Consider the following 24900-nt stretch of genomic DNA (forward strand, 5'->3'; position numbering starts at 1 on the left):
TGGCAGTTGCGTCTGTGTTCAAGAGGAGTCTGTAATTAAACTCTCTGATTTGAGATTTTAAATACATTCCTTGAGACCCTGGTGGCTGATGTGTCATTTATAAATACTTTTTCAGTCTTTGCTTCTTTGTGCTTCCCCAATAACCTTTAATTATATTCAGATTATACACAGAGTTGACAAATTCATAGTGTCTCACCTCTTTTGCCTATTGTCTTATTTCACAGTAGCTGCCAAATTAGTCAACTGCAATGCTTGTGCTATCTTTTCTTTTGATTCTGTTTGGATTGTTCCAGTTTTCTATGTCTAGTGATGGAAAAGCCATGAAATTTACAGTTAAAAAACAAAGCAGATGGAATTAATAGCACAGAAAGCAGATTGATTTAATAGCACAGAGTAAAAGAAGTGATGTTTTATAATTTTTCTCCAAAACCATATAAAATTCTCCCTCTAGTTCATATTTAATGACTTTATAACATGATTACAGCTTGAAAGAAATTTTAAGTCTCAGATATATCTCAAATGTGTCATGGGGAAATACAGTTTCTCCACTCACAAATGGGAAGGAATTTTTATTAGAGAGAAAGAAGACCCAGTATTTGAGGAATATGTTTGAAGGATGTCAGGCAATAAAAATTGTCTAATATTCAATAAAAGCTAGTAGGCTCCCTCAAACCATTTTCTAATGGTATTCATACTTCAACAGAAAATGAAGGCTTTACTGGAAATGTTAATTTCTACTGGCATTTCAGATTTTCTGTTGAACATGCTGTACATTCATGACACAAACCAACTGAAGTATATGCAGCAGAAGATGTACCTGAAGCAAAAAAAAATTGCAATAAAATGTTAATGTAAGATTCTTTTAATATTTGGTTCACCTGCTTAAACTACCATACTTGGTTTTAGGAGGCTATGGTGTTTCTTGAAGGAGTTTTGCATGCAAATGCAAGTTAAAATATTTAAGTTATCGATTTGTCCCTGATGGTGGTGTTGTTTGTTTGGTTGGTTTTTTAAAACTATTTTGGATTAAGACTGGATTTTTCAGTCTTTTGCGGGATTGCATGTGTGTACACAGAGAGGTTAATGTAAGGCAGCTAAGCACGAATTGTAAATTGGAAACTGAGTGAGACACAAAGTATTTCCCCTCTGCCTGGCATGTTTATATTTTTAGCCATTTTCTAATTAGGTGATTGCCTATAGCCTAGAGCAAGAAATTGCTCAAACCTAGACTCATGCTTGAATCAAGTTCCACACAAAATGTAGCTTAAAGAATATTCTGACTACCTGAGGCATGCTATTCTATGATATGATTTTCAAATTTTACTTTACTTTCTGTGGAGAAGAACATGAAGTGAAAAGTTAAGACCATACTGCAATAGTCAAATCAATTTATTGATTAGTGTTTAAAATTGGGTAAATCTCTTGTTACTGCAGAGGACTGGCTGTTACCTTCAAGTGTCCATCCTGAAAATTTATGTTTCAGAAAGTTTGAAAATGGATGATGCCATGGTGACTAAACAAACTTTATTATTTTCAGGATGATTGGATGATTTCTTCTGCAGTTGCAATAATGCAATTAATTTAAATCTTAATTTAAACTCAATTTAAAATGAGTTGGTGAACAGAACTAAAATGTTTTGTGGCGGGGAAACCATTACCCCAGAACTGAAATTGTGCCTTACATCACAATTGGTTTACTTGCTATGGAAGCAATGGTGAATCCCCATCCTAAGACAGAATTGGGTTTTAATCCATCTAATTTAGTAATAAGCTGGGAGAAGACTGTCCCTTTGCTTTCTTCCTATCTCCTTGAAAGGCCTTTTAAATCTGAGACTTCCCTGTTAAAGGAGGACTTTAAGGAACTGGGTTTTGTCTCCAGAAATGTTTAGTCATAGCTGTGATTCAGAAAGGGTTCTGAGGAAAGTTACTGTAGCTTTGTAATTGATAGTGTAATAACTTGGCAAGACTTTTACACAGGATTTTATTATTTCTTTATTGCCCAGGTAATGGTTCTCCTGAAACAGATTTATGCTGTAACAACAAAGGTTTTTTCTAGCACATCTACACTGTGCATTATAAAAGAAAACTTTAAAATTGTATTTCTAAATAGTATTTTACCAGGTAAAGTTAATACCTTTGTAATCAAAAGGTAGTAAAACAATAGTGGAGAAATGTTAATTGAGTGCCTCAGCAAAAATTGAAATGTTGCAGTTAACCTTCATCTCCTTCACAACCATTGTCTCAATCAGGATTTATTCAATTCATTTGCTGCCTTTTTTTATTTTGTAAAGTTCAGTCATGTTCCTGCCCCACCTTCAGCTTTTCCTGTTTGAGGCCCAACCTTTTTAGTCTGCTTACTATAAGACAACAGCTTGACCCTTTAATAATTTTGATTGTCCTTCTCATTCTCTTACTTTCTTTTGTGGATGCCACCAATCTTTCAGTTCACCATTCAGGCAAAAATTCTCTGGGTTTCATTGCTGGGTAGTCAAGGATCAGAAACTCAGGTCTGTGCAGCTACAGCACACTGTGAGCTGTGCTCATCATGGGGCAATTTGCCAGAATAGTTTGAGAAGGAATTATCCCCAAAACAAACTCAAATCATCCCAGTAACGTGGAGAAATGGATACTCTCAGAGTTAAGCTGAGCTTTTTTAGTCTTTCACTCTTTCCAACTAGTTTTTGCTATTAGTGGAGATGTACTAACCAAGTTTAAAAGTAACCTATCTGCTATTTTTCATCTCTCTGGGAAGGCAAGTGTGAAAACTTAAAAATCACCACATAAACAGTACTGACAAGTGTTTCCTGTTGACAGGGATAGCTGGGTACCTAACAATGTCCCCTTTGCTCTTGATTGTAGCTTGAATTTCAAACTGTCTCTTGGTAGCAAATAAAGGTGTTCTGGCCAGCTTAAGAACCCAGTATGCCAGTTGTTGATTTTTGTGTTGCATTTGAATAAAAACAAACAAAGACCCCACACACTGGCCTTAGCACTTAAAAGTGAAATATAAAAAGGAGCTCATGTACAGGCTTGTTTTCCTCTGCTGTTTGTAGTGTTTGTTTCAGTGTTTATTGATGCTGTTGTAAATTTGTGGCCTTTAGTGGCCTGACATAGAACCTCACTTTTAGCCAGTGCAATATAAAGATTATTCTGAATCCCTAAAAAGGATTTAAACAGTGTGGAACTGTGATATTTACTAAGTGAAACAGTCAACAACACATTGCTGTCCAAAGCAGTGCATTTTAGTAAGTGCAGAAGTGACACTGAAATGAGGAGTGTCAGGGTCTTACCGTGACTCTTTTTCCACAGCAGTTTGGGCAGGCACAGGTCGGTGCAGGCAGGGTTCTGGCAGGGGATTGTCCTTCCCACATCCTTCCTTGTGACAGGCCTGGTGCTTGCCAACCCCGTGCTGATCTGCTTCAGGAACTAAGCCATGCAAAAGCTGATTGTCCATGTAATCTTCTTGGCTGCCCAGACCAGCTCACGAGAGGGCCAGACAAGGGACACTGCCAATAAAAGGGAAAATTGACAGCACATTGTCAGTGTTGGCTTCAGTTGCTGTCAAAGGGTTGCATATTAATATTGTGGAGTTGTTAAGGTATGTCAGATGAATGTTTTTAGTCAGGACAAAAGGAAAAATAGACTTGTTCCTGTTGTAGGAGCCATTTGCTGTTAGCAACTACTAAGAAAAAGGTACTTATGGGAAATGCTGGTGGTGTTTTTATCAGCCAGTGGTTCTGTCCCTTAGCACCACTGATGTCCATGCTAGGTGCATTTTGTTATTTAGGCATAACTGCAAATTGACTATAAGCCCATGATCCCAGTTTTAGTTCAGGTGGTGATTCTCTTTTCTACTTTAGGTATGCTCAATAACTGCTAGAAAAGATTGAAAATTTTCTAAGACTTCTCATTTGGCACTAAATCTAACTCATATGAGTCAGATTTAGTCAAAGTACAGAAACTGAATTGGATTTGAGTTGAGTAAGGTGTTCTGGAGCAAGAAGTGGCTTTGATAATTATCCAAAGGGAATGGAATTCTTCATTCCCTCTCACTGTACAAATGTTCAACAAAAGATAGTAATCTGCTTCAAAAAGCTTTCAGTTAATATTCAATTAAAAGAAAAAAACATTAAAGAGAGAGAAGGAGAAGAAGAATAAAGAAATGAAGTCATTTTCCCATAAAAAGACCTCCTCGTAAGAGCCATGCAACATCACTTCTTGAGGACATGGACAAGATGAAGCTTCCATAATTCCATGAAAAGTAGCATTGCCACACAGCTATGAGGCAAGAACAAGCACAGGAGATGTTCAGGAAGAAGCATTAACTGGTCAATGTTACCATGACTCTCAACAGGTCTGTCAGAGGAAGAACAATGTTCCAACATTAGGTGAAAATCTTGTATTGATCAATGTTTGTTAGTTGCAGGTGTCTGAGTAACACAGTACATTTTCCTTTGCATATTTTGTACATTGTGCTTTTCACAGACTTGAAGAATTTTATCTTGATTTGTTTATCTGGATTTTTAAAAAAATAATTTTATCAAGTTATGCAATTATTCCCATGGCCATTTGTGTTTATCAGTAGCATTCTAGGTAAATTCTGAACAAATGACACTAATCAGTAAAATGTCAAACAGCAAGTGCATAGAACATAAGAATTTTAAAAATACCATCAGTAGCATGCTTCTAAATTAAAATTTCCTTTGAGAATTGCTGATAAGTAATATGATTTCCATTCATATAGTTTCTCAGAGTAGTACATTTTCTTAATTGTTTAGTTGTTTAAATTCAACAATTGAAAAAACCCCAACAAACCAAACAGTTAATCTGAAAGGCAGCATCAAAAAGCAGCATATTCCACTACAGTGTTGAATAGGAATTAAGTTCATTTACAGAACCCAGGGTGCTATTTTTGTGGTACTTGAATAGCCAGTTGTCAAGGAATACCAAATGTTTATTGAGAATGCTCTTTCTCATCTCTTGAGATATTGTACTTGCAGCACAAAGGTAGCCAGCTTATCTGAGCTGTGTGAGGCACCTTGTGAAATCTCGTTTTGTGCTTGTGAGGTGCTGTGAAACTTTAGGGTCAGGATTTACAGCACAAGAGAAACTATAGCGTATACCAGCAGAATGAATTTAATAATTAATAAAGTTTATTATAGTAGGACTGACTTGAAAATAACTTGCTTACATTACAGAGTGCTGAATGACACCAGCTTAATTGTTGATTTCTTTGTTGTTGCTGTCTTTGCAGTTGGTTTCTGTTAGATTGCCTTAGAGATGGTATGTAAGGAATGAATGAGTCCCTGCTAGAATTCCAAATTTTATTTTTAGAACATGTGAATACTATAAATAGAATATGAATTAGTTTCTGTAACAATTTCACTTAGAAGTGAGGTATAATGATGTACAGCTTTTTTAGTTGAAACTTTTTAAAGCTACTCTTTCTTTTACTCCTTCATAAATAGAGGAAGTTTCATTTTAACAGACTAGTTTATGTGTGAAGCAACAGAATATATGCTTTGATAGTTTTGCAATAGTTGTTGCCAGTTTTAGTGTGGTATTTATGTATTGTTTCATTTCCTTTCCCTTTGCTACAACTGTATCTCTTTGTAAAACACCAAATCTTAAACTGCCTATATAGTTTATTTTTTTCCCTTAAAACATATGAAGCATTCTGCATTTGTTGTGTTCATTTTAGGAGGGCAAAGAATGAAAAGAGGTGATGATGCTTCATTCATCTTGTTTAATTTAATCTTTCCCCTCTGGCTATTTAGCTGTGCTTATTGTGAAATTTGAACATGACTCACATTGCAGTATCAAATTATACAGAACCTTTTCTTAAATTTGCTGTATATTTGAGCTAGTAAGATGTTTACACTTTAAATGACAGTTAAGTTACATCTGTTATAGGTCATCATTTTCTGCAGTAGATACATAAAATAAATTGTCTTAGTGCTGGTCTTTTAATGCCTTCCTTCTGCTATGTGAAATGTAGAGTTTTTAATAATAATCTTTACTTTTTTTGACAGCAAGTTTTTTTAATTTAATGATTATGCCACATTGCATTTCTGGGGCTCTGTAGTTGCCCTAGTAACATGTCAGAAGGCCTTTGTTGAAGGGTTCTTAAAGCCCAAAGAAATTGTCATTTTTCTTTCTTTATTATTTTGTTGACTTGTTGATATCCAGTTGGGAAGGACAGAATTTTCCATGCTCAAGTCAGATGCTCTGTTTTTTTCTTGTTTTGTCATAGTGAATGGCTGTGCTGGGTCAGCAAACAGCTGTAGCCATCTTGCATCTGATCTGGCTAAAAAGCTCTGGGCAAAGCAGATCCCAGTTTTGTTTTGTAATTTAACTCTGAGGAACTGTGGGTTGACTGAGCCACTGTATTTAAAGAAAAAAAGGACAAAAAAGTAAAAAAGGAGTGTAGTATATCTATACTTGCACATCTGTGGATGTACGCTAGTCTGCAAAGTGTGAGTAAACAAAATGACTTGGTGCTCATGAAGCCAAAGGACTCCGAGGTGTCTGTGTGTGGAGAAGGCCCAGTGAGCTCAGCTGCTCCAAATGTCTCCTTGGGAAGGGGTTAGCAGGAGGAATGCTGGCCCTGAGCTCCAGTCAGCTAAAGCTCCTTACAGATGTTAATGATTAGAAACAAGATGAAGGACTTGAAAGTTTTTTAAGTCCTATGTTCAGACAAATAATAAAATAAGCAAAAGCATATCATAAAATTCTCAACCTGGCAGTGGGATAATTTTCTGATAAAACCACAGTCTGTACACAGCTTCAACTCTGACTTCTTGTTTGTCTTAATTCTAGGGAACAGCTAAAGTTAGTAATTATGGTGTGATTAAAAATTATTTCTTGATAACATTGTTTCTTGGAAGCACTCCTGATTACATCATTTGGAATAAAGGTGTGTTTATTATTGGAATAGACTGAATTTTAAGCTGTAGTCACTAAAATAAATTGGTAAGCATTAAGCATTGTGTTGGTTTTTTCCCTAATGACACAAAACCAAAGAAATAACTGTAGGATGTTTGTAATCCAAGATGAAGATCCACTGTGTTACGGTCTTTCTGGGAGGTTTAAGTTAGTTTGGGGCTGTCATTGCTGCTGGATAAAACTGAGGACCTCTGCCAGCAACTGTTAGTGTCCTCTGCAGGGGAAAGATACTGGCAAAGCAGCTTAGCACTGTGGGGATAAATCTCAATTTGTCACAGCTCCCCCTTCTCAAACTTAGGAGTTGATTGCAATGCAGTATTGTGTGTTTTAATGCTGCTTTAGCAAGTAGGATGTACAATTATTATAAGTGAATTTTGGGAAAAAATGCCACTCCTTTGCACATACACCTCTGATACTACCTAATGCTTTAGTTACAAATGCTTTCCCAGTATTGTCAGCTGGTTTTCCCTGTTGCTTTTATGAAAGCCATCATGCAGCAAGAAAAGGGAAAATGAGATGTGTTATTATAGAACAGCATGGCTGTTTTTTTCTTGCCAGTATTTAGCAATTTTTTCTTATTTTTTACTCTGTTTTAAATCTATTTGCTTAAGTAAGAATTATGCTGAAATCTGATATCTTCTCCTGTTAAGTTTACTGTAAAGGATTTTTTCAGTTATTTTGCACATATTTGCCAGTTCAGCTCATATACTCTTCAAAGATGAATATAAGTATTCCTTCTAATTTCAGTGGCACAAAGCATGTGCAATCAGGATGGAAACTACTTAGCTAGTACACAAAATACCACAGAATTAATGAGAATACTTAGTGGGAAACATGAGGTTAAACACGAAAATTATATTTCATACCACTCCCAAAAATAACTTGTGGAATCCTCAGAAACCAACTGTGGAGGAAGCAGAAGAACCACAGTAAGTACGAAGTACAAGGATAATGTTAAAAGAGTGAAGTTGTCATGGAAACAGCTCCCAAACGAGCCTGGCCACAAAGGCAGCACCAGACCACAGGATCATAAAGATGCTTCAGCAGTCAGGGATGAGCCCTGGCCTCCACTTTTGTAGGAGGAGCATTTGCTTGTAGGAAACAGAGGCACTTTTATCTGTATTTCTATTTCAGCGGTGGTTGGGTTTTGGTTTTTGGTGGGTTTTTTTGTTGTTGTTGTTGGTTGGTTGGTGTTTTTCCCCCAGCATTAAACAGAGAAACTGAATTTCATTAAGTTTAAGTAGAAGAAACTGTATAGTAGGGTAGCTGTGATACATTGAGCAGGCTGGGAAAATGTTTGGCTGATCAGTTGTAGTTCAAGGGTGTATCATCTTCTTTGAGAGACAGTTCATTTCATTAACTTTTGAATAAATCTTCTGTATCTGTCATTTCAATAAGTTTCAGCAGGTTTAACTGAAGTTAGCTGTTTTTTAATTCCTTGGGTCAAGCATATCTATAATTAAATAAAAAATTGAAATTATCTCCCTTTTAAAAATTTATTCCTACTGCATTTTCAAACATCTCGCAGTGAAGATTCTCGCAAAAAATTTCTTTGAAATTATTGACTCATCCTAATTTACACAAGTCTGTGGAGGTTGCTTTCTTTTTCATTGGCTGAACTTGTGTTTTATTGATAAAACTGGTTTAATATTGCAAGAGTAGCTATTTGCTCTTGAATTCAAACTGATACTTTAATTACATTTTTTAACATTTAGTGTTAGAATTAATGCTTCCTTTTATCTAAGGTAACTTCTAAAATTCACTGATGAAGAACACCTTTCCATGTTTTGAAAAGAGATTTGAACACTTGATACTGGTCAATCATTTAAGGTTTTTTTAGTTTCAAAATGTACAGGACATTGTTAATTATGTTATAGGAAACTTTGACAAAACAAAAGTCCACTGTAGTTGTTTCAGTAGGCCACGCCACTTCTTATATTTTTATTTGATAGAGCTGCTAAAATTTAAAATGAGAGCAATTTTTTTTTCTTAATTTATATGTTCTAAGAAAGATTGAAATCTCTGCTCTGTGGTAGCTCAGAGAAACAGCTCCTGCCTTTGTGTTGTACAAGGCCAGCCTTTCAGTACTGATTACCCAGGCACTGTCAGAAAATTTATGAGGAGCTAGAGCTGACAATCCCAATTTCACACAAAAGTGGAGCTTTTTATGTGGAAAAAAACATCTTTTGCTGAATAGGGATGTGTATATTTTTCCCCTTTTGACAACTTTGATGATCCATGATTATGACTATGGTTTTGTTGAGAAGAATGAGTCAGAAAGGAAAAGCTTCTTAATTGATTTGTTTTGCTGCCTGCAAAACATGCAGTGAGGTTATGTAACATCTCACAAGAGATCAGGCATCAGGAGGAAAGGTGATGAACAATTTTCTATCTCATATCTCAGCTTTGTTCCTGGCTGGTTGAGCAAGAGGTAAAGGATGTACTTAACTTTTTTTCAGTTGTAAATATTGTTTAATTTTTGAAGCTGCATTGCAGAGGAGATGCACAGCTGGGAAGGAAGGGTTTGCTGGTGATCGGAAACTGAAACAGCTCCTCACAAGCAAAGCTGAAACTTCATATTGGTCATCAGAAGATGAAAGGCTATGTGTTATCTCCGAGCTGTAATCCTATTACTGTGGAGCAGTAGCTCTGCTCTCCCTGCTGTCCAGGGCTGGGAATATGCAACTTCTTGGCCTGGTGCCCGGATAGTAAACTACCTTTTAATATTCTGCTGTCAGACTCTTCACAAAGCTTCTGCCTCTAGAACTTACATTTAGTTATATGATACCCCGTGCAAAAATCCAGCATTGTTAGGGAGGAGTCACTAATTTCACATACTTGTAGGGCCTGGTTTTGTGTGGAATGGTTATTCTTCTTTCTTGAGACATTTTCAGATTTCTGCAACACTTTTGTGCATTAGATGTACATTGCCATTCCAGTGTAAGGGATGTAAGTTCAGACATATTCATTTGCAAGTTGTAATTTTTAAGATGATTTATTCTATACATGCCTGCAATCCATCTTTTCAAAGTATTTAACTTAGAATTGTGTTTTTCTGTGCATTGACAGCTGATGAGACTGTGCCATCCCTTGCAAGAACCATGCTGTAACATACAGCTGGTTATTTCCTTGTGCATTCTCTCTCCTTAAGTTAAAATGTTTGCTGTAGTAACCTTCAATACATAATCCAAATAAGAGTTTTACTGAAAGGATTGCAATGTTTGTGTGTTGTTGCATGTAACAGTTAATAATATCCACGTCATCTTGCATTAGTCACGTCTTGAGGGAATGAGTTATTCCAATTTGGTTTTCATCTATTATGTATGTATCTTTTGAAAAGATCAAATTTGGTTAATGAATCCTTCTACCCCTTTCTTCTTTGTCTGCACATAACCATTGAAAATGCCAGTTTGGATTTCTTAGCATAGGACTGAGGTTTAAGTCACTTAATCCTACATGCAGAATCAAATGTATTCAAGCAGAGCATTTGGAATAAATTGAATTGGTAGTTGAGAGCTAAAATACAGGAAGAAACTGCTGGACTACAGCTACTCAGAAGTTCTGCCCTTTCAAAATATATCCTGTAACTTAAATTGCAGGTTGACTTTAATTGTTGGTGTACCCAAATGCAGAATTGCCATGTGCAAATCAGGACCCCTTCTACACAATCATTTTTGCTCTGGCTCTGACCTTTGGAGAACGTTTTGTGGAAAAAGAAAGACTTCAGCCAAAGTTTAGAAAAAACAAACATACCCACACAAAGTTGCAAATGCTTTTTGTTCCTCCTAATCCAAAGAGGTTTTTTTTCACTGTACAGTACAGTGATTCATAAATCTTGTGCATGAACAGCTAAATCCTTTTCTACCCAGTTAAAAAGAGCATGTTACTTACAGTAAGTCAAATAGATGGGTATTTTTCATAGAGTGCATTGTGGGGTGGAGATGACTAAAGCCTTATTCAAAAAGAACTTTAAAACATGTAATTTTTTTCAGGCGTTACTTGATGTATACTTAAATTGTTTCATCAGTCCTCAGAAATAGCCAGTGGAAATATGCTAATTCTAAAGCTTTTTTCTTTTAAAAGCTGGGAAAAAAGTCTGCATCTAGACCTTCAAAATTTTACTATTTTGAGGCAGAACAAAGGCAAACATTTGTTTTGTTTATAATTGTTAAGATGCTTATAAAGATAATCACACTGTCTCTATAATAATTCATTATTTGTAATGAGGTGTTTTAATAGAGCTGCACAAGGAGGAAATCATAGAAGCATACTCAAAGCAGATTTCTAGTTGCTTTAAGCAAAAGGATCTGGGAAAAATCAAAATACAAAGTGTTCTGTCAGTAGAAAAAAAAATAATATATGCTGTAAATGTAGCAAACTCCTGAGCATGTAATCATTCACACTAACTTAGCAATGCCCTTCTTGCTCAAAGGTGAAACTCAATCTGGAAGCAGTAACATCTGTTACCTGATGTAGATGGTTTACTTAAACAAAATACTATTGCCAGTATATAGTTTGTAAGCAAATTTGTGTAAAAATTAATTTCAGCTTTATTTTTTTAAGTATTTTTATTTTTTTTAAGTGAAGAGCGTGTGGCCATGCATGCTTCAAAAAAGCCCATTTACAGCTAAAATTTGAGTTCTATAGAAAGGTGCTTTAAAAACTGTTTTTCTGCACAAGTAAAGCTACCAAGTCCAGTTCTGTTGTGGTCAGACATCTGTTTCACTTTTTGTGTTTAATTTACAGTGCAGCTCTCGAATAGGAAGGTTGGTCTTTCATTCTTGCTACAAAGCATGAAACCAAAACAAATGTTGTTTGCGTTACTAAGCAGACCTTTTCCTTTTTATTATTAGAATGTGTGTTGGAAACCTTCTCAGTAGTTGGTTTTCAAATGATGTTATACAGATTACTTATCTTTGTTGTTAAACATGGGAGGGCAAATATTGAGGTTGGGAAGATTTGGTTGTTTTTTGTTTTGGAAAGAATATTGAGATAAAAAGACATGTAATGAAAAACCTTTACCCTCAACATGAGATGAATCAGCTGGGACTGTGCTTTATAAGTGTGTTTTGCTGTTATTGCTGTTTTACTGAATGTTAATGTAAATGTTTATCTTTAAATATTTTATTATCTTTTGCCACATAGAGAGAATTATTTATAGCTGTGCAAGTAATAATATTTAGACCTTCAGAATTATTCCTAAGAATTCTTACTTGCTGTCTGATACCAGCTTTTGTCTGATACTGGTTTGGGGATTTTTGCTGCATCCTGTCCTGGGATCATCCCAAATGGCTTTAGGGCCATGCACAATCCACACCAGCAGAGACACGAACTGCCTTGTGATTCTGCACATCAGAAGTTGGAATTCCCCTTGTTGATCCTTGTCTGTTGCTGCTTTAGAGAGAGCCTGTGTCCCTTCTTGCCATTTAATTTCATTTGAATGTCAAAAACTCAGTGGAGTAAATGCAGGACTTGGCTTCATGGTCTTCATGTTCAATGGGTGAAGTAGACTTCAGTCCTGCACTTCCTTTATTCAGAGGTAACCACTGGAAATGTCACTACTTGGCAAAATAGTGTTTTTTTGATGACTTGAGAAAAATACACTTGTTTAAAGCTTGCTGCAGCTTGGAATTGAGCATTCCTTCAAACATAACTTACAAGAGAATTATTAGAGAGTGTATATATTTTTTGTGATTAGGTTTCAGCAGTGTTCTTTTAATAAGTAGTATTTCCTGGTTGATAAAATATTTTGCTATTTAAATAAGTCACCTGACTTGTCTGTAATCTCTTATGTTTGAAAAAATCCAAAGAATATTTAAATGCACAGCAGAAATGCCTTTTCTTTTCCTTGGGCACCCAAAATCGTGCTTTCCCTTTGCTTGATTTAGTTGTTCTGCACTTGTCCCTGTCCCTGGTGTGTGGGTGAGGAGCAGTGCAGGAGAGCTGGCAGCATTTGCAGTGCCCACCTTCCATGGCTCCCACCTGGGGAGTCCTCCCAGGCTGCTGAAGCACAGGGAGCAGAATGCCCAAAGGAAGGAATGATGGCTTGGCAGCTCCTGAAGCTGGGATGCAGCACACAGCCCCTGGCTGAAGAGGAGCTCCAGCTGCTTCCTGGGGCAGGATCTGCTTCCCTGCCTGGCTTTGGGAGCAGCGGTGCTGCCACAACGTGGGGAGAGTCAGAAGGGCAGAACCAGAGGGTGGAGGCTCCTTCATTCCTTGCCTTGTGTTAATAGATGGTGTTTGAGGAGCAGCACAAAACTGCACCTTAGTAAGGCAGCAATTATCCTGAGCTATTGATGATGGTTTAAAGAATGTGATGAGAATTAAGTGGTTTTACATGTCTTTCATTGTTTCTTGGCCTTGAGAAAAGTTATTAAACCCTTTTTCTGCTAGATTTTATCTCCTCTATAATATGCAGGGATTGTCTTTTTGTAGAGGAGGAAACTGGAGACAGGAAATTTGTACAGAAGTGTCAAGACAGAGAGTTGCTTTATTTCTGGGGTTTTTTTTTGCTAGTGCCAGTTTTCTGGTGAAATTCATGTATATGTTTGCTGTGACTTTTCTTTTACAGGCTCAGAACAAAGAAACGAAAGTTCTGGCTGCTGCAAAGGTGATAGATACTAAGTCAGAAGAAGAACTTGAAGATTACATGGTGGAGATTGATATTTTAGCATCTTGTGATCATGCTAATATTGTCAAGCTCCTAGATGCTTTCTACTATGAAAACAATCTGTGGGTAAGTATTCTTCCTTTTCTAAATGTTTTTTCTGATTTCAAAAGGTTATTGAAATTACATGTTTTTTCTTTTATCAAAATATTATTTGTCAGATTTTATCTGGATTGTCACTGTTGAGATAACTACTCCATTTCAAAACTAATTTGTAAATTGTGGGTATGACTTAGGTAATTGTCGCTGCAGAATTGTGCTACCCTGAGTCATTTGGTCAGGGGTTTGAATCTAAAATGTGGAAATTAGCAGTTCATTTTGTGTATTGAGAGAGTTCTCAGCTGGTGCTTATTTGTAACAACAGGACTCCGATTTCAATTACATTAGCATGATTTTAAGTGAGACTCAGAATCCACACCTGAAAAATAAATAAAGAGCTGAAAAGGTCAGCCTGTGAAGTACATACTTTAGATGCCAGGGGGTTTATTGGCACTCCCAGGAAGGGAGGACAGTTTAGCAGGACTTGAACAATAATTAATTTACTTAAACCCTGGGTATTTGTACCTTGACGTGCAGAGCATACTGTACATAGGACTGCACATCCCTGCTGTTTGCTTGGGTGGCTTTAGCTGTGACAAAACAGTTTGCACTTGTAGGTAATCCAGTGCAATATATACAGGTACAAAGAATGCATGGATTGGGTTTTTTTTTTAAAGAGCTTATACTTCAAAAAGATACCTAAACCAAATAAAAGATGATTTCCTGGGAGTCTTACAAATAAGCTATACTCTTTGAACAAATGGTGGAAGTGTGGTACCTTGTTTCCTGATGCACATTTGTTTTGTTAAGCTCAAAACTTGGTGATCTCAGTGCAGAGTAAATTATTATATAAAACAGTGGAATAGTGAAAAAATTTCAATGCTTAAAGGTCAGCATGAAAGCAAGTAGGCATAGAGGCACAATATGAAACTGAGTGGGTAGGCTTCACTGGCAGAATAAAGATAGAAGTAAACACTTTGAAAATAAAATTGGAGCTACTGTTACAGTAAGGAGCTTGTAAGCCACAAGGCTAATGATGTGGTAAATAAACAGATTTTAGTGAGGGCAAAAAAGAGAAGAATGACAGTTGGACATTAAATACATGTTTGCTTTCCAAGATTAGAAACATGATTTCTCTAGCAAAGAGACCTTTGTCAGACCAAACTACAAATTTTAGAGAAATAAATTCTTTATGTACAATTTCCCACACTTAGCTACTTGGCACACAGAAGCATGTAAATGGAATAACGTTTACAGGATTTACAAAGAATTGCATTATATAAAATATTTTTTGGTACCATTGCTGTGGGGATTAATTGCAATAATAATTTGAAGTATATGTGACATAAGTGGTGTATATATAAATGCTGTGGTACGAGGTATACTTTGAGGTTTCCTGTTTTATCAGCAATTATACACTGATTTTAAAATTACTCTACAGAAAAATAAAAAAATAACTTACTATTTCCAGTCATATTGACTGTTGACATTCTGGCAAGAAATGCTTCTTAGCTCTCAGACAGTAGATTATAATTTATAATATTTAAAGTTTAAATTAAAGGAAAAAACCCACATAAACACGTAAGGAAGAGTGGGGTATCAGTCTTGCATGAAATTTCCTCTTTCTTGCTCTCCTCATTCGTTTTGTCTCTCCCCTTTCTCCTTTGCATATATTCTTTCTGTCCTTCATAGCAGCATAGTTTGTGCTCATAAATAATTGCAGTATATTTTTATTTCAAAAGGAAGCTCAGAACTGGGAATGAACTTGTTCTGGTATTATTAAATCCTGGGATAAAGGCCTTGAAGTATTGTAGGCATGAATTAAACAAAGGAAAATTAATGTAAACATCTGAATTTAATAAATTTATGTAGCTTTTCAGAGCATTTTTTCTGTATTTTCATCTTGTCTGAAACAATATAGGAGATAGCATCAGCTACTGGAAAATCATTTAGCTCTTGGACTTTTCAGTCAGAGAGATTATAGTATAGGAGTAGAGCTTAATAACCGAGAAATGAGTTTGCAGGGATTATGTAAATCACATTACAAGGAGTAGGTTTAAGATGACTGTGTCATTATGTTTTATAAGTTTTATTATACTATTTTATAGTTGGATAAAAACTTTTGTCTGAGGGTCTCAAGGCATTTTTCAAATAATTTGTTGAGCAGTACAGCCCTACTTTTAGCTGGGTAAGAGTACCAGTATTTTGCAGGTTAGTAAAATAACTTGTTGAGGCCAAATATTCTGAAACTCTGATCTCCCAAAAATGCTCCCTTAATCAATGATTCACCTCAGTGGAACTATTTAGTTTCTAATCTCTATATTTTTTTATTTATTTATATACAGATCCTGATTGAATTTTGTGCAGGAGGAGCAGTAGATGCAGTAATGTTGGGTAAATAAGTTATTTCAACTAATAATAATAATCCTAATACCTTAAAGTGATAATATATACTGTAACTTATTTCATATATGTATTGTTTTGATATGATTTATGTAAAAGATCTAGTCTTTAACATCTGTATGTAACACACAAAAGAACCAGTCTCTAAATGATGTAGTTTTTTCACAGTTCAGATAGGTAGGTATACATAATTCATAATGAGAAGGGGGTTGGGCTCAAGGAATAAAATCTTTACTAGAAGGAGCAAGTATTCTGAGAGAAATTTTTTCTGAGATGTGATGCTTAGAATCTGTCAGATTAATTAGTTTCCCCATATATTCCTATAGGGTTTGCTATGAACATGTAACATAAAATGCAAAAATGTTGTGATTATTTCTGTCTCTCTCTTGTAGAGCTTGAAAGGCCTTTAACAGAGCCACAGATCAAAGTGGTGTGCAGGCAGACACTGGAAGCACTGAACTACTTGCATGAGAATAAGATCATCCACAGAGATCTAAAAGCTGGCAATATTCTTTTCACATTAGATGGAGACATTAAACTAGGTAAGCATGTTGCAAATAAAACTCTTTCCTGGAACTTGGCATGGTCTTTTAATTGTATTTTCCTTTAGCTGCAGTTTGTCAAGGTTCAATATTTACCTACTGAAATACCAATCTAACAATGAGAGGTTTTTCAGAAGCAAGTGGTTTGGTGCTATCAAGGAAAAAAAAACAACAGAAAAACTTGAGCAAATATCCTGACTGTACTTATGCCATCTTTCATACTTCAAAATCAGCACAAGAAGTCATCATAGATCATGCTGTTTCTTAGTATAAAGTTCCTGATTATACTTACCTTCACTCTGATAACATCTGAACTTCCCTTTGAAGTTGTTAGTTTGGAAACGGAACATTCTTCACAGCCACCAAAAAGCAGTACCTTGTACTGTTGTCTCTTCCTTTGAGAGAGGAGTAGTAATCTGAATCATCCAGCTTAGTTTTCTCATTCCTTTTTCAATTGTTTGTTGCACTGAAATTAAGACAGAACAGTCTGGAACAAAATACAGCTTACTATTGTTGATTTCTGGGTTTTTTTTAAATCTAAGTTTAAGCATTCATCCACATTTTTAGTCTGATGAGGATTCCTCCATGCAGAACTGACAAAGGCCTGCTGGTGGTGAACAGCATCCCTTCACTCAGCCAGGAAAGGGCAGGAATTATCTGGATCCACTTTGTTTCAGGGGAAAATGTGTATAAGCTGTCAGCCTTTGCAGTGCCTCTACCCATGGCATGGTTCCATGACATCCCTGCCCACGCTCAGGTTTCAAAGCCTTCCCTCTGCATGGGATCAGTGTGATCAGTTGTATTTCTTTGGATGCACAGAGGGCAGGGGTAACGAAAATCAAAATAGTGCCACAGGGAACCAGGGCTCTAAATTTGCAGCCTTGATACAGACTTTCCTTTTAAATGTAAGCAAGATGTGTCCAAATTCAGGAATATATCTCCTGCCTAACTCATATTGATCACATCTCAGCAAGGTACTGTGCACCTTCTCCATTAGAAACTGAGAATATTTAAGAACCTGCATTGCTGTATTGATCAGTTTAGTGTGATTGTGCTTTTCCATGGATCCCTTCTGTATAAGATTAATCCTTGTACATACAATCCTTGCATCTGGCTTTCTTTTAGTCTGCAGAGTGCATGTAACTTTACTGGTGTAGCTTTTCTTTGGAGCCAGAACATTTAGTGATGCACTTGGGGTCATAGGCCTGGTGTGTAAATGTAATAGAACCACTGTCTTAGTTTCTTGGCACTGCTGTAAAAGAAACCACAGATCAGCAGGAGTCTTGTGGTCAGAGAGAATAATTTGTTTCAGTTCATCTCCTCACATGACCTGGCTTCTCCTCATACAGACTTGGAACTACTTTAAGATTTTGTCAAGCTTAGCTGGTATACAGCACCTTGCAGGCTGTCAAGATACTACTTAACAGTTTAGACCACAGGAGATTTCTTTCTCACGTGCATTTGGTGATGCATTCAGGTTTGCTAATTAAGATTTCTAAAAAAAGACTTGATGTAATTATGAAAAATGTACAGCATCTTTTGAAGGAGCATTTTACTCCTTATAAACTACTTGTATTTGGATTGTTATCCAAAGAAATGTATAATTCCTTTTTTTACAGATGTGTGAATGGCAAGCAAATTTATTACATTTTATTTATATATGTATATATATGAGTTTTATTATTTCAACACCTGTAGTCCCTCAAAATTTCAGTTTTATGCATTTGAACCAATAGATTTTAGTCCTGTTTTTTTTCCCCAGAGCAAAATTAGACTTCTCACGTATTGAGCCCATCAAGTGATTTTGTACAGATTACAGATGGCAACATATGGCTCTTTGCTTTAATCTCTAGATCTTCATTAACAAAATTATGTCTGTTATAAGCATATAATACTTATTTAAATGTCTTTTTTTAAGAGTGAGAGATATAGTGCTGTATAGATAACTAATTGCAAAGAGGTAAAATGTTTTTTTTTTTGGGTAGATATTCATGAAAAGTACACATGCAAGCTTTCAAGTATTTATAATAAAATCAAAAATCATGTGGAAAGAAACCTGTAAGATGAAGAGGAAATGTAACTTTGTGGAAATTTGAGTCCTGAAACTTAAAATTGAATGATTTGTTGAATTAATGAGACAGTTGGTGCCATGTTTGATGAATACAGACTTCAAAGGCTAAAGAAATTAATTTCTACTTAAAGGAATATGTAATGCACTTTTTCCTGTAGCAAATACATAGTTTGCTTCTGTCCCAACAGTAGCATTATGGTTTGGGTTTTTTTTAAAGAAATGTAGAATATGATTTGTGTAACCTCTTTCATTATAAATGGTATAAAACCTTGTCACTCAGCTATCAGAGCACAAATATTTTTACCTCACTTTGAATTTTTAATACTGAATGTTTGCTCTGGAATACACATCATTTTAAAAGACAATTGTAAATAAAAAGAATTATAGTATGCTTTCCACCACCCTATTAATAATAGTGTTTTACTGTTTGCTTTAAGCGGATTTTGGAGTATCAGCTAAAAACACCAGAACAATACAAAGAAGAGACTCCTTTATTGGCACACCATATTGGTAAGTGCCCTCTTTTGCTGACTTTTTGTATTAACTAGTATCTTAATGTTACTTTTGATTTGATATTACAAGCTTGATGGGTACTTTGTAAATCTACTGATGGTGGAATGTGCTTCTAGCAACGCTTCAGTGAATGTCTGTGTTTAGAACTGTTCTCAGAACACATCAAAAAGCTTTTTCTCATCTGGAATTTTGTTGCTCTCTTTGCAGGATGGCTCCAGAAGTAGTAATGTGTGAGACCTCTAAAGACAGACCATATGATTACAAGGCTGATATCTGGTCTCTTGGCATTACTCTAATAGAAATGGCTCAGATAGAGCCACCTCACCATGAACTGAATCCCATGCGAGTGCTGCTGAAAATTGCAAAATCTGACCCACCAACGTTGGCACAGCCTTCCAAATGGTTTGTGTTTTATTGACAGCTTTCCCACCCCAGTGTAAGGCACTCCAAGTCATTTGTTTGCTAAATTTGATGAGCACAGCCCTGTTCAATGTTGAAGTTTGTGATGTAGCTTTATGCATTAGGGCAAGTCCATACAATTCCAATATATGTTTGTACATATGTATATACACATATATGTCTTTTGACACAATTTGAACTTTTTTTTGGTCATAGTTCTGTATAGAAGCTTTCATACAGAAATATTTTACAGTCTTTGCCTTAAAATGTATGTGAAATAGCTTTTTTAAAAATGTAGTAACAGATCTAAAGGCCATCTAATAGAGATAGGGTGAAAGGAAACTAATGCATTTTTACACTAAGAAATTATTTTTAAAAGCCATTATCTATTTGGTCAATTTAATATCTTCACATGATTGAGTTACTGATGTAGAAGATGAAGTGTATTAATAGTCCAGAGCAAAAAGTAAATTCTTCTGATAATGGACAAACCTTTTAAAGATTCTTTGTGCTGTTTTGGTCTTGGCATTCCTGTATTCCCTTTGTGTTTTTCTGAGTCAGTAGCAGGGCTTGGAGTTGCAGTGTAGATTCATGTGAACCTCAAGGGTATTTCACTTTACGTGCTAGTCTGATGTTAAGACAGAAGAACAACCACTGCCTCTTTGCTTGTTGTGTAGGTCATCAGACTTTAAAGATTTTCTGAAGAAATGTCTGGAAAAGAATGTAGATGCAAGGTGGAGTGCAAGTCAACTTCTACAGGTAGGAAGAGTTCATTGTTCAGAACTGTTGTTTAAAGGCAAGCATATTTGGTATTTTCTTTAAAGCAGAGTGCTATTATAGTAACTACTTAAATATTTTCAAATGAGGTCTTTGTCCACAATCTCTTTTTAAAATTGATCCTTATTTGGTAAAATTTGATCAGATGATACTAAGCACAGATCAGGTTATTAGCTGAACATATTTTGCTGTAATATAACCAATTACTTTGTGTAAGTAACTATACTTGTATACTTACAATGGATGAAGGAGTTGTTAGGTCTGTGGCCAGTTGCTGACAGGTGTTTTAAAAGCTTTAATGCTCAGCCCTCCTCTGTAATGCTGTCAGTGCAGAACAGCTGAACAGGAATAGATGTGAGCAGGTACATTTGATTGTGTTTAACGTCAGCACCCATTTGCTTTATCCACAATCCATCTGGCATATGCTGAATAGATTTAAGTAGCAGGGCCAAGCAGAGAAAGAAGATTCAGACGGTAGGAGAGGAACAGGTACCTGCTTGTTCCTAAAGAAAAAAGCAGAATTCTAGTTCATGTTAGTAAAAGTTGTTGGAAAGACAAAGCACATTTTTTTCTAGAAAGTATATTTTCTAGATAAAGCTTGTCAAGAAGTAATTTAACTGTGGAACAGAAATGAAACCTAATTCCAAGAAAAATAACCTTTTTAGAAATCTTTCTACTTCTATTCTTTGGATTGTGAAAAAGGTCAGTATAAATGAATGTTTGTGTTTTTAGCAAGTTTGTTAGACTACTTATATAGTGTATTTGAACTCAAATGTTGTGATTTTAAGACTTCTGCTGAAAAAACACATTGGAACAGTTATGTTAATTGTGCATCTTCAAATGTGAGGCAACCAAAGTTACACTTCTTTGAAGTTATATTTCTTTCAGATTATGATTTTTGCCACTGTATATTATGAAGCCACCGCCTAATATTGTGCTTATTTTTTTGCTTTCACAAGCATCCATTTGTTACTGTTACTTCAAATAAACCAATAAGAGAATTGATTGCAGAAGCTAAGGCAGAAGTTACAGAAGAAGTTGAAGATGGTAAAGATGAGGATGAAGAAGAAGAAACAGAAAATTCTCTGGTCAGTTCAAAATTTACTTTTTTTAATATGCTGTGGCAAATTTCCCATGGAGAATTCAGTTTCAATTGTATTAGCCCAACTTTGACATCAAATAATCATATTCTAAACTTATTACAAAATAGGTAGCCAGCCATTTAAAAAGTAGCATGTTTGAACTCTTTAAAAACTACTAGTAAATAATAGCTAATAAAGACTAACATCTTAAATTTTTTTAGATGTATATGTGCTATTTTAAAAATGGGATCCTGATTTTTATGTAAATGTTTTTGAGTCATAATGACTGGGTGAATGAGGAAATGTGTGTTTGTATTCCATAAAGTGTTTAAAAGATTAGGAAGAGTATTTGACTATTATGTTGTTAACTAAGTTTGTGATTTTACAGTGTGGCTATCAAAGACGAGGAAAAACCCACATATTTTATAATCAGTGTAGTTCTAAAGATGCTTTAAGAATCTTAGAGCGTGAGTGTGGTTGCTCAGAGGGAAAACTGTGAAGTCCAGGGAGGGGTGTGGGTAGCAGAGGGCCCAGGCTGTGTGCTCCCTGTGCCTCCCAGAGCTGCTGTCCTGCACTGCTGCAGGAGCCAAGAGCTCGAGCAGGTGCCTCCATTCCCCCCTCACCCATCTGCACGTTCCTCACGGCCCCTGGCCTCCTTACTGCCTTCCCAGCCCACCCCACGGGCTCCAGACGTGGTCCCCAGCAGCTCCCCTCCTGTGGATGAGCTGCTGAGCCATCCCTCCAGGAGGGCTGGACTGAAGCCCACCCTGGGACTCTGTCAGGAATCTCACAAGTGGCATTGCAGCAATGTGTGAGGTAGAGCTCTTCACGTTATTTCCTTGGGGTAGTTTTAAACACTCCTGGGAGATCAACACTAAACTTCTTGAACAATTACACAAAGAAATATTTTAAATGCAATTTTGACTTAAAAGGAATCGTTTTCTGTATGCTTGGGAAATCCTTAAGGTAGGAAATGTACAATCTAACCTGTGCTTGCTGCAACAGCTAGCCTAGGATGTTCTCTATGGCAAATCAAAAGCCTGATCTGCAAATTACAGGGTTCTAGCAGTAGATACAGACAGATATCACAATCACTTTGAAGAGTGAAAGGGCAATTGTGGTTAAAATGATGCTTTATTATTATATACTTTTGGATGTCTTTATGGAATCTGATAACATTTATTCATATTCTGGCAGCAGCAGTTTCTAGAGTGAGGTAACTGTTTCTGTTCTAGTTCTGTACTGCCACTTAATCAGATCTGCTGGAGGTTTTCACCATTTTAATGGGGTTTCAACATGATTAAAACCAGATGAAAAGTTTTCAGGCATTTTTAGCCAAGAGCACAAAGTAAAGCAGAAGAACTTAATACTGCATTTTATCAGTGCTGCACTCACTAAAGCTACAGTTGCTTCCTTGCGCAGCTGGCACAAAGTAAAGTCTTTCAAATCCAGCTGTAGCTGAGACTGTTGAGGAGCTGAACTGATTAAAAAAAGGAATGTGAAAAGAAAAAGACCCTTGAAGAGTAGCTGATGACCATGATCCCTTTCCCTTGATCACAGTGAAACTTTCTGTTCAGAGCCTATCTGCAGTTCATGCACTTGTTCTGTGATAGTCCAAGGGAAGGACTCTGATGTTTTCTAACTCATATAACTGCACGTGAATACAATATTGATCTCTGTTCCCATATTCTCCCATAAAACTGTGCTTTGGTTAAGTTACAAAATGACTGAATACTTTTTTTGCTTTAATTTTTTAGCAGTTACCTGCAGAGAAACGTGCATCCTCTGATCTTAGTATTGCCAGCTCTGAAGAGGACAAACTTTCACAGAATGCTTCTGTCCTGGAATCTCTCTCTGAGAAAACAGAAAGTAATGCCATTGAGGACAAAACAGCTGGAGATGAATCTGAGGACATTAAATTTAGGAAAACAGCTGATAACATACACGATACTCCCATTAGTGATGTCAAAGTGCAGAATGGTTCTTTGCCAACTGGTGAAGATGAGCAAGGAAAAATGGTGCCAGCAGAAAATAATACAGAAAGCCTGGAAAAAATGCATGAGGATACAGAACCCCAGAAAGGAGGTAGAGAACTTGATGTGGAAATAAAGAATGAACCCGACTTAATAATAGAGAAAGAAGATTCCATGGCAGATGAACAGATAGAAGATGACAAACTGAAAGTAGTACCTGTAACTGAAGAGAGGGTAGAAAGTGAAGAAGGCATTTCTAAGGAAACTGGTGAAAAAGAAGAGAAGGGAATGGATCTCTTGGATGGTGAGGAAGAAAAGGTCCCTGCAGAAAATAGAGATACAGAACAAAAGGAAGATAAAGGTGAAGCTCAGAAAGAGGCAGTAATAGATACCACTACAGAAGCTCTGCCTAATGCTACAGTTCAAGTGTCTGATGAAGAAAAGGATCTAATAAACCATGGAATTGACAACATTAAGGAGATAGGTGCTATTGCTGAAACACCCATCAGTGATGGGGATAAAATACCTGAGCTGGAGGATAAGCCGGTGGAAAGTCAGGCTAAGCAGGTCCATGAGATAATCAGCTCTGAAGAAACTGTATCAGAAAACCAAGATACAGTGGTTGAAGTAGACAAGAAACTGGCAGAAAGTGAAAATGAGGGTATCAGTAATATAAACAGCACAGAGGAAACACAGATCAAAGACTCTGGAAAAGATATTGTAGACCAGAAGGCATTACAGACTAAACCTGAGGATATTCCTGATAAACTGGTGGATAAACTGACTGGTATGGACCAAAATTCAGGAGAGCTTGGACCTGAGAATATACAGGAAACCAACATCCAGGTAGACAAAGAACATCCAGCAGTTACCTCAGATGAAATAGTGAAGAATAAGCTTCAAGACACTGTCAGTGAACAAGCTGAGGACTCTGAAGTCACTCCAGTCCCCAGCATTAGTATTAGCACTGAAGAAAATGAGAAGGTCAAAACAGATAATCAAGGCAATACTGAGACTTTACAGCAACTGGAATCGGAGAATTTGAAGGAAAATGATGCAGATTCAGGCACTGGTTCTACAGCTGATAACAGCAGCATTGATTTGAACTTGTCCATTTCTAGTTTCCTTAGTAAAAACAAAGAGACAGGATCAATATCTTTACAGGTAAGTGCAAGGATATATTTTTTTAATATAAAATCTCACGTGAGTGAAACCCTGAAATTATCTCCAAGCCTTTGCTACAAAGAAAAATATTGAGGGAGAAACCAGTATGGCACATATATATAAAGCTTTGTAGAAACCAAAGTATTCTAAATTGTACCATACAACAATGTCTGGATTATGTGCAGTTATGCTAATTAGTTTCTTACTGTATTGCATAATAGTATAAGCCATAAAAGGAAGTGTAATAATACTACACATGAAGATTTGTGAATGGCTGTAGGTCAGAGCTGATACTCAAGAAGACCAGCTAAATGCACAGAATTCT

General features: G+C 36.3%; 1 protein-coding gene across 4 annotated transcripts in view; it reads left to right on the top strand.

The window, feature by feature from the left end:
* The window catches only part of SLK (STE20 like kinase), a 45031-nt gene that overhangs the window by 7472 nt on the left and 12659 nt on the right, over positions 1 to 24900 (top strand). For 3 of the 4 annotated variants that reach the window (XM_074545175.1, XM_014275667.2, XM_005481120.3), the window contains exons 2-9: positions 13517 to 13681; positions 15997 to 16045; positions 16447 to 16596; positions 19105 to 19177; positions 19388 to 19582; positions 20257 to 20338; positions 21316 to 21444; positions 23196 to 24575. In XM_074545175.1, the coding sequence (XP_074401276.1) occupies positions 13517 to 13681; positions 15997 to 16045; positions 16447 to 16596; positions 19105 to 19177; positions 19388 to 19582; positions 20257 to 20338; positions 21316 to 21444; positions 23196 to 24575 (2223 nt within the window). The remainder of the gene's footprint in view (positions 1 to 13516; positions 13682 to 15996; positions 16046 to 16446; positions 16597 to 19104; positions 19178 to 19387; positions 19583 to 20256; positions 20339 to 21315; positions 21445 to 23195; positions 24576 to 24900) is intronic. The other variant, XM_014275668.2, reaches the window with a different exon arrangement.

The sequence above is a fragment of the Zonotrichia albicollis genome, chromosome 7, assembly GCF_047830755.1.
Source record: "Zonotrichia albicollis isolate bZonAlb1 chromosome 7, bZonAlb1.hap1, whole genome shotgun sequence".
NCBI lineage: Eukaryota > Metazoa > Chordata > Aves > Passeriformes > Passerellidae > Zonotrichia > Zonotrichia albicollis.